Here is a 17,340-nt window from a genome sequence, read left to right on the forward strand (position 1 = left end):
TACTTGTGTGAATTTGTATCTTTTTGTTTACTTATTGGCCTTGTATCTTGTATATGGACTGTCATGGGTTTCTTAGTTGCACACAAAATTAAATGAACTTGGCCATATAGATGAGCTATCAAGCGGTACAATATTGTGTAGCTTTTCATCTAACCAAAGTAACTTTGTGCAGTCTGCCGACTCATGTTTGACAATGTATTGTTGAGTAACATTATAGGTATGTATATAGACACATGCTAATTAGAATTCTCATTTTGTTGCTATGCTATTATTACCTTGTAGGTGACAGGTTTACGAATGTGTTTGGGCCTAAAAATTGACACGCCCAACAAAATGAGGCCCATAATAAAGCTGCAAAAATCAAAGAAAGATGGAAGCCCAAAAATCAGAAGAGCCCAACCCAAAACTTATCAAAGCAAATAAGGCTAATCTAGGCCTCACAGGCCCGATATGATAAGACGGGGGAGCCCAGAAACAGGAACAATCCCACATGACATCTCTGGGATAAAGAAAAGTCAGCAATGACAATTGTCATAGAAGAAGTGATTGAAATGTTTATGACATCAAGTTGTTCTGAAAAACCTAAAAACCCTGAAGATCAAATCCTTCTTACATATATATATTCAGAGATTTTTTATTCTATGTTTACAGAGAAGGTAATTCTCCCAAGGAGATAAGCAAGTTACAATCTCAGAGAAGGATAAGCAAGAAAGCAGGGAGCTGTCCAAAAAAGAAGTCAAACTAACAATCACGGGTGAAATCTTACAAGGGGCAGTTGAAATTGGGAAAGAGATTAGGTTCTTTTTCAAGAAAAACATGGAAGTGATTGCCTATTTGAGAGCCTATCTGCCAAAACTGATGAAATCCTATTTTCTTTCTTTCCATTAAAGAATAAAAAAGGGGGAGATATCTTTTTGCCGCCCAATATTAAACAGAATCACCCTACTCCAGAAAAACATTTTTACTATAAATACAAGAAGGAGTGAACAGGGTAAAGGACACACAAAAAAACTCATCATCCAATCAAACAAAAATCTTACACAAGGAAACCATCAATCAAATAGACAACTCAAAATCAACCAACTAGCCCACTTGAATCTCAAGAAAAACCAGCTTCAGATCAGAATTCCCAAAGCTCAGACTTAAGAAATAAGTCATTCAAAACGAGATTTCTCTCGTTACAAATTTGGTTCAAAAAAAACCAAAACAGGTAGAGCTTGAGTTCTCTCCAAATATGGAAAACCTCAACAAAATTCACAGTGCAGTCTCTAGCCCATTATGTCCTCAAAAGCATCACTTACGCCTGCATACTGAGGAAACAGCATTCGCCACTCGAAGCTTCACAAAAGCTTAAGGAACATTGAAGCTCTACGAATCAACCTTTGGTATCGATTTCTAGTTGAAACACAGCGATCAAAGTTGTCAACGGTCCATCCAGCATTTCCGAATCAGTAACCTTCCATCCGACAGAAATGAAGTTCAATTGCATTTTCATCTCTCTAGCATGAGTATTTATTATTATAGTTTTTGTAAAAGGCGATTCGCCTAAAAGCAGTTTAAATTCCATCAACCATTTGGCCAGAACAACCTCTTTATACTGAGATAAATTGTTAAAGTCATCACCAGTCTGAGGCAAGAAAAGAACTTACTTGGGAGATATTCCTCATCCAAATTCACAATCGTTTGTTTGCAGAAATCAGTAACTTGGGGCGCAAGTTATCCATTCTAAACTAAATCTGCTAGAATTATTATTACTAGTAGTGGCACGCTCACACCAAAGAAAGCTGACTTGTTGACCAGTCTATGGTTCTCAAGGCAGTGGGGAACTTTGCCCTTCCATCATAGGAGTAAACGCAAAACGGGTGAATAGAATGGTGAGTGGTTTCTTGTGCCATATAGAGGAACAAGATATCATCTGACTAAGTGGAGGGATGGAAATAAACCTACAAATCATTAAGAATATTTTAATATGAAGCATTTGTCCTCTAGAAATGTAATAGAGCGTTGCTTTGGCTTGATAAAAGCTAGATGAGTTATATTAAGGAGCCCATCCTTTTATCCCATAAAGACACAATACCAAATAATTATGACTTGTTGTAACCTTATTCGGAGGGAGATGTGGACGAATCCGATGGAGCATGCACTACATGATAATGAAATTACTCAAAATATGGTAAAGGGCGCTATGCTTGAGACCGTTGGAGTCTCGGATTAATAAAGTACATGTAGAGATTTTATGGCCATGCAAATGTACAATGAGTGAACAAGAAACCAATGATTGTCTTAAGTTTATATTTACACTTGTATTTCATTAGGAATACCCAACTTCATTATCTTAAATTTGTTGTATGTGAATCATAAATTTCTAATTTTGTAATTTTTTTTATAATCTATATTTAAGAATAGAAAAAAATATTTAATGTTTAAAATAATTAATTTTATAATTTAGAAATATAGTCATACCTTGGAATCCTTTAGTTAAGTACTCCACCATAGGACATGACTAAGTCCAAGACAATCCAAGTCGGTCCTTAAATTTGGTCCAGTCCAATCCAATCCTACGTATCAAACGAGGCCTAAGTGACAATCACAATAGAACAAAAGAGAAGATATTCATTCATCACCAAATTTTCTATGTTGAACATGATGTACAAAAAATATAGCATTCATCACTAATTATATTTACGCAGAGTCTACAAAAATATAGTGCACCTAATTTTTCCGTTACGATAACCAAGAAAATGTAACAAAATCTACTGGTTCTGTAAAAGTGAAAAAAATAATAAGGAAAAGCAATTTTGACAATTAAAAAAGAGAGGATTTGTAGTTGAGGCATGATAGATGGGAAGCATTGTCCATCCATCTACACCAATTTCCCAAACATGACTTTTTTTTTTTTTCTCGGTCTGAATTTCCCAAACATGGCTACACGTGCCTCACAACAACACACAAGCCTTTTAAAGTTGACATCGCACACTTCTCTCACGTGCCATGCAGTCCAAAAGGCCTCCGTCACGTGCGTATTGTAAAGCACTCCTTGGACCCGCTGCTGCCCAATCACAGTGGCGCGTCTCAAATATTGCAAAAACAGTTTCGCAAAAACAAAACTTACAAAACCCCCTATCTCTCTCCTCTCTCTCCATGACGTCTACGCACACACCCCCTACACTCTCTCCTCCTCTTCCCAAACCTCTTTCTCTCTTCTCATTCATTTCGTTCACCAAACACTAACCCTAACCCTAACCCCTTTCACTCTCGTTATTTCTGTCTCTTGAATCTGAACAACCCCAACCACCTAAAACCCTTGGCCCCAAAAAATTTCAATTTCACAGGGCGACCAATGGATTCGCAGCCAAACAACCTCTTTGAAACGGCGTCGCAGCCGGATACGGGTAACGACGCCTACACCTTCCTCGAATTCAACACCCAGGGCGAGGACTTTGACTACCCGGAGTTTCGTGACCCGATTCGGTCACCTGTGGCCTGGCCCACACCGTCTGATTCTTTATCAGACCCTACAGACCGCGACCGTGGCGGTGGAGGAGTCGGGTCGGACCACCAGTCTGATGCGTCACCGGTTTCAGCTGCCCCGGGCAGCGCCACGAAGGCCAGGGCAGGTGGGTCGGGTAGTAGCGGCGGCAATAATCAGGTGGTTGACGTGCTAGCGGGTGGGATGAGTGTCCTCAACTTTGAGGACACTGGGGATGATGATAACTACGAGTACGGCAAAGGGGATTTCACAGAACATGCGTTGCCGGTACTGCGGGGTGTCGAACCCGGCGTGCGTTGTGAGGTGTAACGTGCCTTCATGTCGAAAATGGTTCTGTAATTCGAGGGGGAACACGTCCGGCTCTCATATTGTGAATCACCTGGTAAGGAACTGGGTTCAGAGTATAAATTTCTGCCAGTTTTCATTTTCATTTTGGGTTATTTTCTTTTAAATTTTCAGGTATGGGTCTAATGGGAAATTGGGTAAGAACTGGAAATTACGAGTGAGGAGTGAGTCAAAACATGGATGCAATAGTGGGAAGTTTAGTAGTTAGATAATATACGTAAATAAGTGTTTATTGTTTTCAAGGGGTGAGCTTCTTGTTCAGTATTAGTTTGGCATTTGGGGTTAAAAACATAGAAGAAAGAGGTATGACATTCACATGTTGACATAACAAAACTCAGTAAACCAGAAGATCACCATCAAAATTATACAGCCCCAAAAACAAATCCAAAACACCCCTCCATTATAAACAACTAAAAAAACTATGCTATGGCAGCTCCCCAATCTAGTATATTACAGAAAGTGAAAGATCTCTAAAATGTTATATCATACAATCTAATAAAATTTGAAAAGAAATTTCATATAGTACACGTTCTGTTAAGTTGGTCCATTGACCCTTGTGTGCTGTTGAAGATTAATTTGGCTCATGTTGATGTTATGTGAATTTGTAGAGATCGTATTTGTTGCCAATAAAATTCGAAAGTTCTAGTTCCTAACCCACATAATTTTCTATTATAAAGTTCCATTAAAGATAGGGCACTTAAAAAGCTTTTATGAGTCAAATATTGCTCTGATTTGTTTGAGTGGATGGTTTATATTGGATCACTTATGTACCAATGGAGTTACCGAGGACATATGTTTAATGCAGTTTTAAGCAACCTGCATTATGTATCATATTGTGGTGTTGTACAGTACTACATGGAGTTAGTTGTATGATAATACTTTTCTCATGACATTCATGTGGCTATTATATTGTAAGATTTGAGATGAAGTGTTAAATCATTCTTTTTCATATCCTCTTTCAATTGATCTTAGCAGAAGTTGTGGACCATAACAGTTGGGGAGTCAGTTTCACTCATATCGTTTATTTATTTTTTACCTATTTTTAAATTTATTTTGCTAAGCTTTTCGACTTGGAATTATGAGCTAAAGTTTAGGTCATCGTTTTTATTGTGGAGTTTGATTAAATTGAAGGTTTCAATCTCAAGGTGATGATTAAATATTTTGTATAATCATTATACACTGTCTTCTCTCTAATGTAAGGGATTGTAAGATACCCTTCTTTCCAATAGGTTAGGCATTGTAGTCTGATAACTATTCTTAAGTGGTCTGTCATGTTGGGTTTTGTAGGTTCGAGCAAAACACAAGGAAGTCTGTCTTCATAAAGATAGTCCATTGGGAGAAACGATCCTAGAATGCTACAATTGTGGATGTCGTAATGTATTCCTTCTTGGATTTATTTCAGCCAAGACAGAGAGTGTTGTTGTTCTTCTTTGTAGGGAACCCTGTTTAAGTGTTAATGCATTGAAGGATATGAACTGGGATCTGAGCCAGTGGTGTCCCCTGATTGATGATAGGTGTTTCTTGCAGTGGCTTGTTAAGGTTTGGTGTTTTCTTCCCCTACCAACAGCTTCATGATTATTTTCATTTCACATAATGTACCCTTTTCAGTTTAGAAGATCTAAGATGTTGTGCTTTGCAGGTCCCATCTGAACAGGAACAGTTAAGGGCGCGCCAGATTAGTGCTCAACAAATAAATAAGGTAGAAGAACTATGGAAGACCAATCCTGATGCTTCCCTAGAAGATCTTGAGAAGCCTGGTGTGGACGATGAACCCCAACCTGTGGTCTTGAAGTATGAGGATGCTTACCAGGTGATTTTATTTATTTATTTATTACTTTTTTTGCACCGACTGTATATGCTTTGAAACTTGAGAATGCTTAAATCGTGTTCATTTTATAACATGAGAAGCCTTTGTAGATTATGCATTTTTTATATAGATGTCTGCTGGTATGCTGACAGTTTTCTTGTTATTGATGCAGTATCAAAATGTGTTTGCACCACTTATTAAACTTGAAGCTGACTATGATAAGGTATGGGCGCTAACCTCCCCTCTTTTCCTTTTTCTTTTCTATTTATAGAATCTACGATCATTTGGCTAGTGATTAAACAATTGTCCAATGCTTATGATCTTCATTTTGTTGTAGATGATGAAAGAATCTCAAAGCAAAGACAATGTCACGATTCGGTGGGACATTGGTCTAAACAAGAAGCGTATTGCATATTTTGTTTTTCCAAAGGTATTTTCTTGCAAAATTCCATATAATTTCTTTGTTAGGTTGACCATTTGGTTTTTAGAAGTATTGCACACCCTTTTTTGTTCTGTCAGTATGTATCCATTTTTAACATTCTTTTTTGTGTTACCCTTTTCAGTTCTGTCAGTATTTATCTTTTTTAAACATTCTTTTTTGTGTTGGGTTGTTGCAGGAAGATAATGAGTTGAGGCTTGTACCTGGTGATGAGCTGCGGCTTCGTTATTCTGGAGATGCAGCTCATCCAGCATGGCAGTCAGTAGGACATGTGGTATGCCTCTTTTCCATAGTTTATAATTTATTTGTGTTTTAGTTTTGTAGCACTTATCATATAGTACTCATTTACTGTTTCAGATCAAGTTAACTGCACAAGAGGAGGTCGCACTTGAACTTCGTGCCAGTCAGGTAGTTTGAATAGTGGTGCAGCTAATTTTTCTTATTATTTATTTTGGTGAACTTGGCAGTTATTAATCTTTATTTTACTTTTACTTTATTTAATTTTTGGCAACTGGGCTTTTCGTTTTGTTATTTCGGGTTGGGCTTTTTGTTGCTAGAGTGCCATGGGCCTTCCATTTTGAAATCTATCTCTACCCTTGTAATTTTTTTTAAAATTCCAAGTTTATCCTAGCAGCCGTCGCTTTCCTTCCTCCTTATGTATTGTTCATGGTGTATGCAGGGAGTTCCAGTTGATGTGAACCATGGCTTCAGTGTTGACTTCGTTTGGAAGAGTACAAGTTTTGATCGGATGCAGGGAGCCATGAAGGCTTTTGCAGTGGATGAGACAAGTGTTAGTGGGTAGGTTGGCTGGTGCTTTTGCTTTTAAGAAAAGTATATGCTAACATGTTCATCATTAGTCTTATCAAAGGACATGTTCATCATGACGGGACTTGATGTTGATTCTGTGTTCATAATTCTTGTATTGCTAAACATTGTCTTGAAATGTCAAGCATCAGATGCTTTGATCAGAGGGTACGTTAGTTAGTTCAGGTTCAGTTAATGGCTTTAATATCTCCAGATGATATGCTTTGTGTCCCTAATGAACTGATTTGAATATCTTTGTAGATAGTTGTATATCATATGATACTTTGATTTTGAGTTGGGTAATGGAGTGTTATTGAATATGTTTTGATTGAACTTCCCTATGCAGACATAGAACACTTAAAATTTGAAATTAAACCAAGTTCTGTACATAGTGGTGGTTCTGCCTGCTCATATTTCCAAATCAGTATTTTGCTCTAATTAGTTTTAGGTTAGCTCTCGAGGTTACGATATTGTATGTTTGCATCTAACTTTTTGCTCTTTAATACTCTCTGTGCAGATATATTTACCATCATTTATTAGGCCATGAAGTAGAGGTCCAGATGGTCCGTAATACATTGCCTCGTCGTTTTGGTGCGCCTGGTCTTCCGGAGCTCAATGCATCTCAAGTATGATATCTTGATTATACACTAGTTCTGATTTGATTGATATGCTTGTTTAACCAAAGATTACTTTTCTTTGATTCATGGAAATATGCCACCTATTTTGATTTTTGAGATGGTCATATTTGTCGGAATCCTTGGTCGAAAGGTTTAGGTTTTGAAAATTTTCATAAGTTGCATAGTTATTTTGTTTGGTGTTCATTAGCAACATTATAGATGTATTACCTATTAGAATCACACGTCTTATGTTATATCTGAATTGCGGTGTTTCACTAAAATGGTCCTTTCTATGTCCTGGTTTTGCATTCCTCCTCTCAGTCCAATTGGTAGCAATTTGTGTGTGTAGCTTTGTGTATAGAGAAATTTTGGGTCTCATTGACTTTCACTTTTATGTTGATTATTTTTTAGTCTGAGATCCTCTAGGACTTGTCAATACTATGTTGTGTAGCATGCTTGATACATTGACAGACTTTACTGTAGGGTTCTGTACATTGCTTTTATACATTATTTTTCTCATCATAAATGTCTCCTTCCTAAATATCGCATAATATCAATTTGTAGGACCTTTTCAGGAATCTTTGTTGTACATGTACTTGGTCTTTTCCAAGTGTCTTACATATCTTTATTGATAGGTTTTTGCTGTGAAGAGTGTCCTCCAGAAGCCTATAAGTTTGATTCAGGGTCCACCTGGCACAGGAAAAACTGTTACTTCTGCAGCAATTGTGTATCACATGGCTAAACAAGGCCAGGGACAGGTAAATTTCCTAACATCCTTCATTTCCTCTCTCTTTCTCACCCACACACAAACACATACTCATCTCTCTCTCTGTTTTTTGTTTTTTTTTTCAACATAATTTCTTCTTCTAGGTTTTGGTTTGTGCTCCTAGTAATGTGGCTGTAGACCAACTAGCTGAGAAGATAAGTGCAACTGGGTTGAAGGTAGAGGACCAGTTCTTTGCCTGCTAATATACCAACTCTACCCCCTTTGTTTTTGTGGCTCTTCTTGTATTAATTATCGTTTCTGGTTGTGTACTTATGTAGACATATAGTTGGATTCTTTTCTCTGATAATTTGTTGGATTAGAGAATTTCTGTGTCTTTATTTTTCTTGTTTACCTGGGTTAGATGTTGGTTTGGTTGCTGGGTTGTACAGTTGTTTTCTTTTTAGAATCCTAGATGGCTCTTTTAGGTGCCTTTGGCACTCTATAATGGATCCCGTGTCCACTGTTTATGCCATGGTTGCTTTCATATTTTAATAAAATCTGTGTCAAAGATTACCAGTCACAGGAAATCTGAGAATGAGTGCCTAAACTCCCTTTCCTGCATCAAATATTGCACCATATGATTTATAATATTATATCTTTATGGTTGAAATGTGTTTTATGAATTTTCTAATATATTTTTCTTTCCCTTGGATTTAAGGTTGTTAGACTTTGTGCGAAATCAAGGGAAGCTGTAAGTTCTCCTGTTGAGCATTTAACCCTCCACTACCAGGTTTGTTTTGACTTGTTGGCTTCATAATAATTTGTCACATTTTGTTTTTTATTATTATTTTTTATGTTTGTTTTTTTAACAAGATGCTTACTGACTGATAATTGCAGGTTCGTCATCTTGACACTTCAGAAAAGAGTGAACTTCACAAGTTACAACAATTGAAGGATGAGCAAGGTCTCTCTCTCTCTCTCTCCCCATCCCCAATTGCTCCGGCTTTTTAAATGCCTTTTTGTGTGTTATTTGTTAGTCCAAGCATGACTTAGAAAGATGTGTATTCTGTTACACAACTACCCTTGCGTGTAGGCAAAAATGAATTTGATTTTATCGATTGACATCTTTTATTATTCTTGCTATGATTATCACATTGAATCAATTTACTGCATGAAACTATCCGTTTGTTGCCTTGAAATGCTGGTCTTGATTGTTCTGTATTTGTCCCAGTATTACTTGCAATTAGTTTTTAAGTAAATTTGTTATAGTTCTATGAACTTATATGTATGTTTATTCAACTTGATGCTAATTACTTCCTTGAAATTTTTACAGGAGAATTGTCTAGTAGTGATGAGAAGAAATATAAGGCACTGAAGCGGGCAACCGAGAGGGAGATTTCTCAGAGCGCTGATGTCATTTGTTGCACATGTGTTGGCGCTGGCGATCCTCGATTGGCAAATTTTAGGTTCCGTCAGGTTGAAATACGTCTTGCATAGACAGTTTGTTACTATCATTCACAATTAAAATAAGCTTACACAATTCTATCCTTTGCTTTTAGGTACTGATTGATGAGTCTACTCAGGCAACAGAACCTGAATGCCTTATTCCTTTGGTTCTTGGGGCAAAGCAGGTACTTTGAGATAATTTTTTTTTTCCTTCATGTAAATGAATTTTAATTGAGAGCTTGATCTTTTAACAATTTGGTGCATGGTCAGCAATCTTATGAGAATTTCCATATTAGGTTGTTCTTGTTGGTGATCACTGCCAGCTTGGTCCAGTCATTATGTGCAAGAAAGCAGCTCGTGCTGGGCTTGCCCAGTCTCTTTTTGAACGCCTCGTTTTACTTGGTGTGAAACCAATTAGATTGCAGGTTTGTCACCTTTTATTCCAGCCTCGATACCCGTGTAGCTGTGTATAGTACCAGTGATAGTCTACATGTACTTGGTCTTTTATTTTATGAGCATCTATTGGTTGGTAATGCATGAAATTTGAGTTCTTTATAACCATTCAGCAACGGAGAAGATATTGCTCATTTCTCTTAAAATCACAACTCTGAACATTCAATTTAGTATTAGGTTTAGTTGACAAAGTTGCACATATTTTCTCGGTATTGGAAAGATTATTGTGGTTCTGTAGTTGCCCTTGACTCATATTCTTCAAGGTTTTGGAAGCTTAGTTACCAGTATTTTTCTTCTTTTTTTTTTTTACACATTATTTTCATTACTTCTGTAAGCAAATCACAAACTCTCTCTCATCCGGTGCATTAGACTGGCACTCTCCTTTTAAATTTTATCATATATAAAAATGTTATTTAAAAAAAATAATTCCTATCAATCTTGCATTTGAGTCAAAAGCAAAGTTACTTAGCTCAACTATGTGTGTACCGTTAAGATGGTGTAAAATCAGTCTTCCAAAAAGAATAGTTTTTAAATTATAATAATATATTTCCCGTTGTCTGCTTTATGAAATTTCTTGTATTTCATCCCGCAGTGAAATTGTTAGTGCATGTATGACTCTGGGAGGACTGACATGTTAAGTTTTGTGATTTCAAATTTTAGGTTCAATACAGAATGCATCCAGCCTTGTCAGAGTTTCCATCTAACAGCTTCTACGAGGGCACACTTCAAAATGGAGTGACCATCAATGAAAGGCAATCATCAGGCATTGATTTTCCTTGGCCAGTTCCCAATCGTCCTATGTTCTTTTATGTACAGGTACAGTATATTGGAACATTAGAAAAATTGTGTTAGCAAAGTTAAGTTTTGTTTTCGGCTGCTTTTTTTTCAACTCTTTAAAAAATTTAGTTTCTCTGGTGACTTGTTTTGGACTCATACACGTGTGTTATAGATGGGGCAAGAGGAGATAAGTGCTAGTGGAACATCCTATCTGAACAGAACTGAGGCTGCTAACGTTGAAAAGATTGTCACAACATTCTTGAGAGTGGTGTAGTCCCTAGTCAGGTGAATCTATGATAGTCCTTTTGATTTTAGCATTTATATCTGGAGTCCATGTTGCTTTAATCTAATAATGTCAGCATTTCACAGATTGGGGTGATAACACCATATGAGGGACAACGAGCTTATATTGTGAACTATATGTCAAGAAATGGTGCTCTCAGACAGCAACTTTATAAGGAAATTGAGGTAATCTATCTGACTCATCAAATGTAGAATTCTGTTGCAGTTATCTGTGTTTTGTCGATGTTGTTTCATTGTTTATTGTCACAGGTTGCAAGTGTGGATTCATTTCAAGGAAGAGAAAAAGATTATATCATCCTTTCATGTGTTAGGAGTAATGAGCATCAGGTGAGTTCATGAAATCACTTAATGTGGAAAGTATTAATTATGAAATTAGCAGAAAGTAAAGTGTCATTATACACGTTTTCTCAACTCCGTTGCATGTAATTATTGTATAGCACAATTAAACAGAGTGCTAGAGAAGTTAATATGAAAGATGCTTCTCTGTTCAAGTTTTGTGGGACAAACAATAGTTCTTTTGAGATTATTATTATTATTATTATTAATTTTATACAAAACAAAGATTTCCAGATTTTGGTTCTGAGATAATTTGTAATAGCTGTTTCTCATTTGAAAAAGAAAAAAGCGAAAAAATTATGATAGCTTTTTGGTTCCTAGCTAATACACCCCTCTTTCAGGGTATCGGATTCCTTAATGATCCTCGCCGTCTCAATGTTGCTCTAACACGTGCTCGATATGGTATTGTCATTCTTGGAAACCCTAAAGTTTTAAGCAAGCAGCCACTGTGGAATAGCCTACTGACACACTACAAGGTATTTCCTGATCTCTGTAATTATGCTATTTGTGGTTTGTGTTATCCTGTTTCTTTGTTTTTTTTCCACTGCCAGTTAATAGAATAAGAGTAAAAGGTTATTCTTCTTTTTTGAGTAAAAGCCTTTTCTGTTCTCATCTTCTCTAGAGTCTTTTTAGGTTGATCTCTGGTTCAATGTATTTGTATTCTTTCAACTTTTCTTGATTAAGTTCTGGTTCCTGTATAAAAAATAAAATGAATAAAAAAGGGAACAAGGAAAAAGATTGAGGAACAGAATATGTTTTCCACAAACCAGAACTCGGCTTTGGAATGTTGATGGCAGGTGACTAACACTTGTGCAGCTCTGGGGAGCATATTTGTTAATGATATTTCGCAAATTTTGTTTAGGCTTTCCTCTCATTGTTGATTCACCTTTTTTTTTTCTTTTCCCTTTTTGTGGCTTTGTCATGTTGGCTCATCAAAATGATTGTGTTATATGGGTTGATGATCACAGCATTGCATAGTATTTATGACATTTTATACATCAATAGGAACACGAGTGCTTGGTTGAGGGGCCTCTAAATAACCTGAAGCAGAGTATGGTTCAATTTCCAAAGCCCAAAAAGGTATGTCATTTAGCAAGAGCAGGCACATTATTTTTACAGAATTGTTTTTTTTCTGTACATACATATGTTCAATTTGTGGTGGAGTTTGATCTTAATTTATGAAATCACTAATTGATGTGGAATCATGTTACACTTGTACTAATGTTGACACAGATCTATAATGACCGGCGGCTTTTCTTTGGTGGTGGTCCTGGAGTTATCCCAAATGATAGTTATGGGTCTATTGCTTCATCTGGCCAAAGTGCGGACAGAAGAAGTACTCGTGGTAGGGGTATGTTAATGCCAGTATCTTTCCCTTTTTCCTTCTTTCTCCCGGAATTCCAGGAATTGATACTTTTCATACTTTTGCTGTTCCACTATACATGACTGATGTAGTAGGGATGAAAGAGACAAGAAAACTGAACAAGAAATTGAAGACAATGTTCAACTTAGTTCTTATATTATGGATTTGTTTAGTATAAAAACTTGGGGTTAGTTTGATATGGTAGGAACTTCTACAGCACATCCTTGGACAATACTCAAAGGCTATAGGTTGAGTAGCAGGAGCAATTTTTAATTAATTATGAGCCCAAAAGACGGGTTCTCTAAGTTGTTGCTTGTTTCATGTGAATGAAGAATTATTAAAATAATTAAATCCCACAATGAGAATGAAATAAATAATTAGCCTTTAAATTCAAATGATAGTAAATAAGTAAATAAAATAAACCCATTTGATAAACATCTCCTATCCCTAAAATAACTTATTTTTTTCTTGCATCCTTAATTTATCATTTATGCCAAATGCAGGTTCTTACTTACCTCCTGGCCCACCCAATGGTGCACATAAGCCTGGGGTGCATCCTGCTGGATATCCAATGCCTCGGGCACCTCTTTCACCGTTTCATGGTGGTCCCCTTTCTCAACCATATGCTATTCCAACTCGTGGAGCTGTGCATGGACCAGTTGGAGCTGTTCCTCATGTCCCTCAACCTGGAAGTCGAGGTTTTGGGGCTGGGCGTGGAAATGCAGGTGCTCCAATTGGCAGTCACCTCCCTCACCAACAAGGCACACAGCAGAACGTTGGAAATCTGGGGTCTACATTCAACTTTCCTGCCCTTGAAAATCCAAATAGCCAGCCTTCTGTGGGTGGCCCATTATCTCAACCTGGATTTGTCAATAATGTTCGTATTGTTCTTTCTTTTTTCTATGTATCCATGTCTCCCCAATTCTTGTACTTTCATCTACTTGATGCATGTATTCTTATCCTTATTGTATGCAACAGATGCCACAAGGGCCAAGCCAATCATTTCGTGATGGATTTTCCATGGCGGGCATGTCTCAGGTTTTTCTCGTGCTAAACATATAAATCTTTTGATTAAGTTGTGACTTTGGTATTGACTTCTTAATTTCATCTTTCATCGTCTGTTACCAGGAATTCTTGGGTGATGACTTTAAAAGTCAGGGATCACATGTTCCTTATAATGTTGCTGACTTCTCCACTCAGGTATGAAGTTGGGGTGCTTTTTTCCTTTTTTGTGGTTTTATTGTATGCTGGGCCATATATTATTTGTATGCCAACAGGGTGTCTTGATTTTGGAAACTTCAGGATTTAGTTGTTTACTATCATGGTTTGGTTTAGATATCTTTTCGACTTATTTTAAACATCTTTCCATAAGACTGTTAGGCTGTCCGTCAAGTGGTTTGTGACTTTTTTTTTATTGAAGACTTATTTTGTTTTCATTTTCTATGAATTGTTTTTACTTGGAACAAGTTCCACCATCGTGATAAAAAACATAACAAAAAGGTTATTTCACTTGATGAGATTATGTATAGAAACGGAACTTCCCTTACCCCATTTGTATCAACACTTTTCTCTTTCCAAAATGTGCCCAGCTTCTACATTAACAGCCCTTATTATAGAGTTTCACGTTTAATAGAGTTAATGGGGGAAAACAGGACATACTGTTGCACGTTTTTAATTAAACCTCTACTTGCAATTACAGGACTAGCGTTGTCTTGAAAAAACTATAACTGAATGAATTACAGGAATAGGAAAGCAATCTTAATGTATGAGTCGCCAGAAGCTTAGTTTTCACTTGTATTGCTTTTTATATTGATGTAATGCTAGCTTGCTCTACAGGCTTCTCAAAGTGGATATGCTGTTGATTACGTTACTCAAGGCGCACAAGGTGGGTTTCCAGGGAACTTTATGAACCAGAATTCTCAAGCTGGATATTCTCGATTTGGTACTGGGAATGACTTCATGTCTCAGGTTTGCTAGTTTCCCTTATTTTGTGTCTTTTATTTTTTATCATCCTTTAGGCAATTCTGAACTGCTTTTCTAACAGGACTACATGCCTCACGGATCACAAGGTCTATTTACTCAAGTGGGCTTTAATGACCCATCTCAGGATGATGCATCACAGAACCACTATGGCGTGGCCAATGCCAATCAACTTCAGTCTCAGGTTTATTCTTCATTCTGTTTGATAGAGAATTATCACTCCAAAATAAACAAAATGGCATGTAGAAACATTTGGCTACTCTGCAGTTAGGTTTCTTCTTCATTCTGTTTGATAGAGAATTATCACTCCAAAATAAACAAAATGGCATGTAGAAACATTTGGCTACTCTGCAGTTAGCAAGCCCTTTTACTTTTTTCTTTGACTGAGTTTGGTGGGTTGGGTATATGGTCAAGTGTTTACTGCATGCTTCCTCTGTTTCATTTTCAAGTCATATCTTGGCTTAGTGGTGGTTGTCCTCGCCATATAGTTGACAAGTTGGTCAACGTATTTGCAGGGATTTATGAATTCTCTGTACTCTCAGCCTTTTGCCCATTACAACACACAGCCAATGAACTTGCAGGCCCCACAACAGCAGCAGCAGCAGCAGCCACCTCAGCAGGGTCAGAGCACCCAAAATCAGAAAATCCACTACAATGGTTAAGAGACAGTAGGGAATAATGGCTGTGATGGGTTATAGTCTTTGCATTCAGCGACTCGGTTTGTGCTCTCTTGTGTGCCCAAAGATATCTACCCTAAGTGCAGAAGATTTGCCGGTTGAGATCAGTGTGGTTATCTCCATAACCCGTAATTGATGTTCTGGATATTTGGAATAATATCATAGAGTGGGCAAATGAACATGCATGGGGTCTGAGCAAACAAGAGCGGCACATCCAGGGCTGGGAAAGAAAAGGATAACCCCGAGTACCTGATTGGAGTTTTGTATTGTTCTGAAGAAAGGTAAAAAATGTTCAGTGAAATGAGAGCATTACATGGCATGGTTTTTGCCGAAAGGGTTGGGACAACGATGAAAGAGGCGGGGCGCTATATATGTGACTGACAGGGAAAATGACCCATTATTCATACAGAAGAAGCAGTTTACCACAATTTTTGTACAGCGTGCTGGGGAAAGTCGCCTAACCCTTTCAGCTCCTGACATGTAATTATACTCTACATTATTATTGAAATAGCGATGATGAAATCTTAAGCAAGTGTTATTCAGTGCTTGTACTGCTTGCAGAAAGAACCCTGGTGGTATATAATAGTGTGACATTGGTTTTCTTGTGTAATTGGCTTTATTTAAGTTCTGTAGTGGTTTATATATTTGGCATGCTATGCTTGAGGTTTTTCTCCAATATCTTTTCCTTTATTTATTTACCCTTATTCTTTTGTAAGAGCAATTTACCATTCAAGGTTAAAATAGAATGGGAGCCTTGATCAATGAGGACGAGCAATTGTGGATTAAAATTTGATAGATGGTATGGTAGTAGTATTTAGATGTCAAATATTTGTTGTCCCAATATTCTCTCGTTGAACGTGAAAAAACGCCAAATTACAATTTTGGTCCTTGTATTTCATTTTAATTTTAGAAAATAGACGAAATTGACTATGTTTTGGGTTGATTGCGAATGTTTTGGAGAGACAAAGGTCTCTTTGCATGTTGTAATTGCATATTGCTGCATTGGATTTCATCAATTAATTTGACGAAGTTTTGGACTCGAACTTAATTTCGAGTGACCTTTTCTTCTATCCTTTTCTGACCTGTTCTTTGGTGTAGTTTTTAGAAAGTGGGATTGCGGGTGACCATCTCTAGTGGGCCGTTATTGGACTTGCCCAATCCTTGTTTGCTATCATGTAGATGAGCGAAAAGGCTATAATGAGGGCTTAAAGTGAGGAGGTTATTTGAGGAGGTCAAATTTCACCATCAATAAATGTAAAGAAATCATGGGACTTAAATATTTTAAATGTTTTGACGGTCGGATCGGTCTCCTCAAATAACCTCCTCACTTTAACTCTTCATTGTAGAAGCTCCCTGTGGATGAGGGAGTCATTCTATAGTAAGGGCCTGGGGGGAATCAAACATGTCCTTGGGTAATTGCTTTTAATTGTTTGGAGGTTGTTTGTTGACAATTGAATAAATTGTAGCAATGGTATATGGACTAAGACCAAACTTTACTTTTTGTCTCTTATATTGCTAAATTGTTATGATAGCACTTTAATTATGCCTCCATTTTCAGAAATCATCCTTTCCGTTAGCTCAGTCAACTTTTCTGTTAAAAATGATGACATGGACAAGTCCTACTTGGTATGGATAAAAATGTTTTTTTCACACAAATTTAAAAAATAAATCTCATCTCTCTCTCCCCATCCCAATTTCTTCTCCCACCCGATAACCCACATCAGACCACCAATTTCTCCTTTAAATGTGGAATCTTGGCTCCAAGTCTCTCTCCCCCACACCCATCTATTTGATGAG

General features: G+C 37.1%; 1 protein-coding gene and 1 pseudogene across 2 annotated transcripts; both read left to right on the top strand.

Moving 5' to 3' along the window:
* Window positions 1-3,132: 3,132 nt before the first annotated feature.
* LOC148915596 (regulator of nonsense transcripts 1 homolog pseudogene) lies at window positions 3,133-5,264 on the top strand (annotated as a pseudogene). Its single transcript, XR_016128573.1, has 2 exons — window positions 3,133-3,872; window positions 5,123-5,264. The product of XR_016128573.1 is annotated as a regulator of nonsense transcripts 1 homolog pseudogene (transcript).
* On the top strand, window positions 5,241-16,153 carry LBA1 (RNA helicase). Its single transcript, XM_089055886.1, has 28 exons — window positions 5,241-5,374; window positions 5,475-5,645; window positions 5,815-5,865; window positions 5,980-6,072; window positions 6,260-6,355; window positions 6,439-6,489; window positions 6,761-6,879; window positions 7,403-7,511; window positions 8,138-8,260; window positions 8,373-8,444; window positions 8,927-8,998; window positions 9,106-9,172; window positions 9,542-9,684; window positions 9,768-9,839; window positions 9,951-10,079; window positions 10,768-10,923; window positions 11,057-11,154; window positions 11,244-11,352; window positions 11,437-11,514; window positions 11,865-11,999; window positions 12,529-12,603; window positions 12,757-12,874; window positions 13,390-13,763; window positions 13,865-13,924; window positions 14,015-14,086; window positions 14,723-14,854; window positions 14,931-15,050; window positions 15,382-16,153. Exons 1-28 carry the CDS (start codon window positions 5,306-5,308, stop codon window positions 15,526-15,528), a joined length of 3,111 nt encoding a protein of 1,036 aa, XP_088912012.1. The 5' UTR covers window positions 5,241-5,305; the 3' UTR covers window positions 15,529-16,153.
* Window positions 16,154-17,340: the final 1,187 nt, after the last annotated feature.

This window comes from Prunus mume, linkage group LG7 (genome assembly GCF_029339155.1).
Source record: "Prunus mume cultivar Tortuosa linkage group LG7, ASM2933915v1, whole genome shotgun sequence".
Classification (NCBI taxonomy): Eukaryota; Viridiplantae; Streptophyta; class Magnoliopsida; order Rosales; family Rosaceae; genus Prunus; species Prunus mume.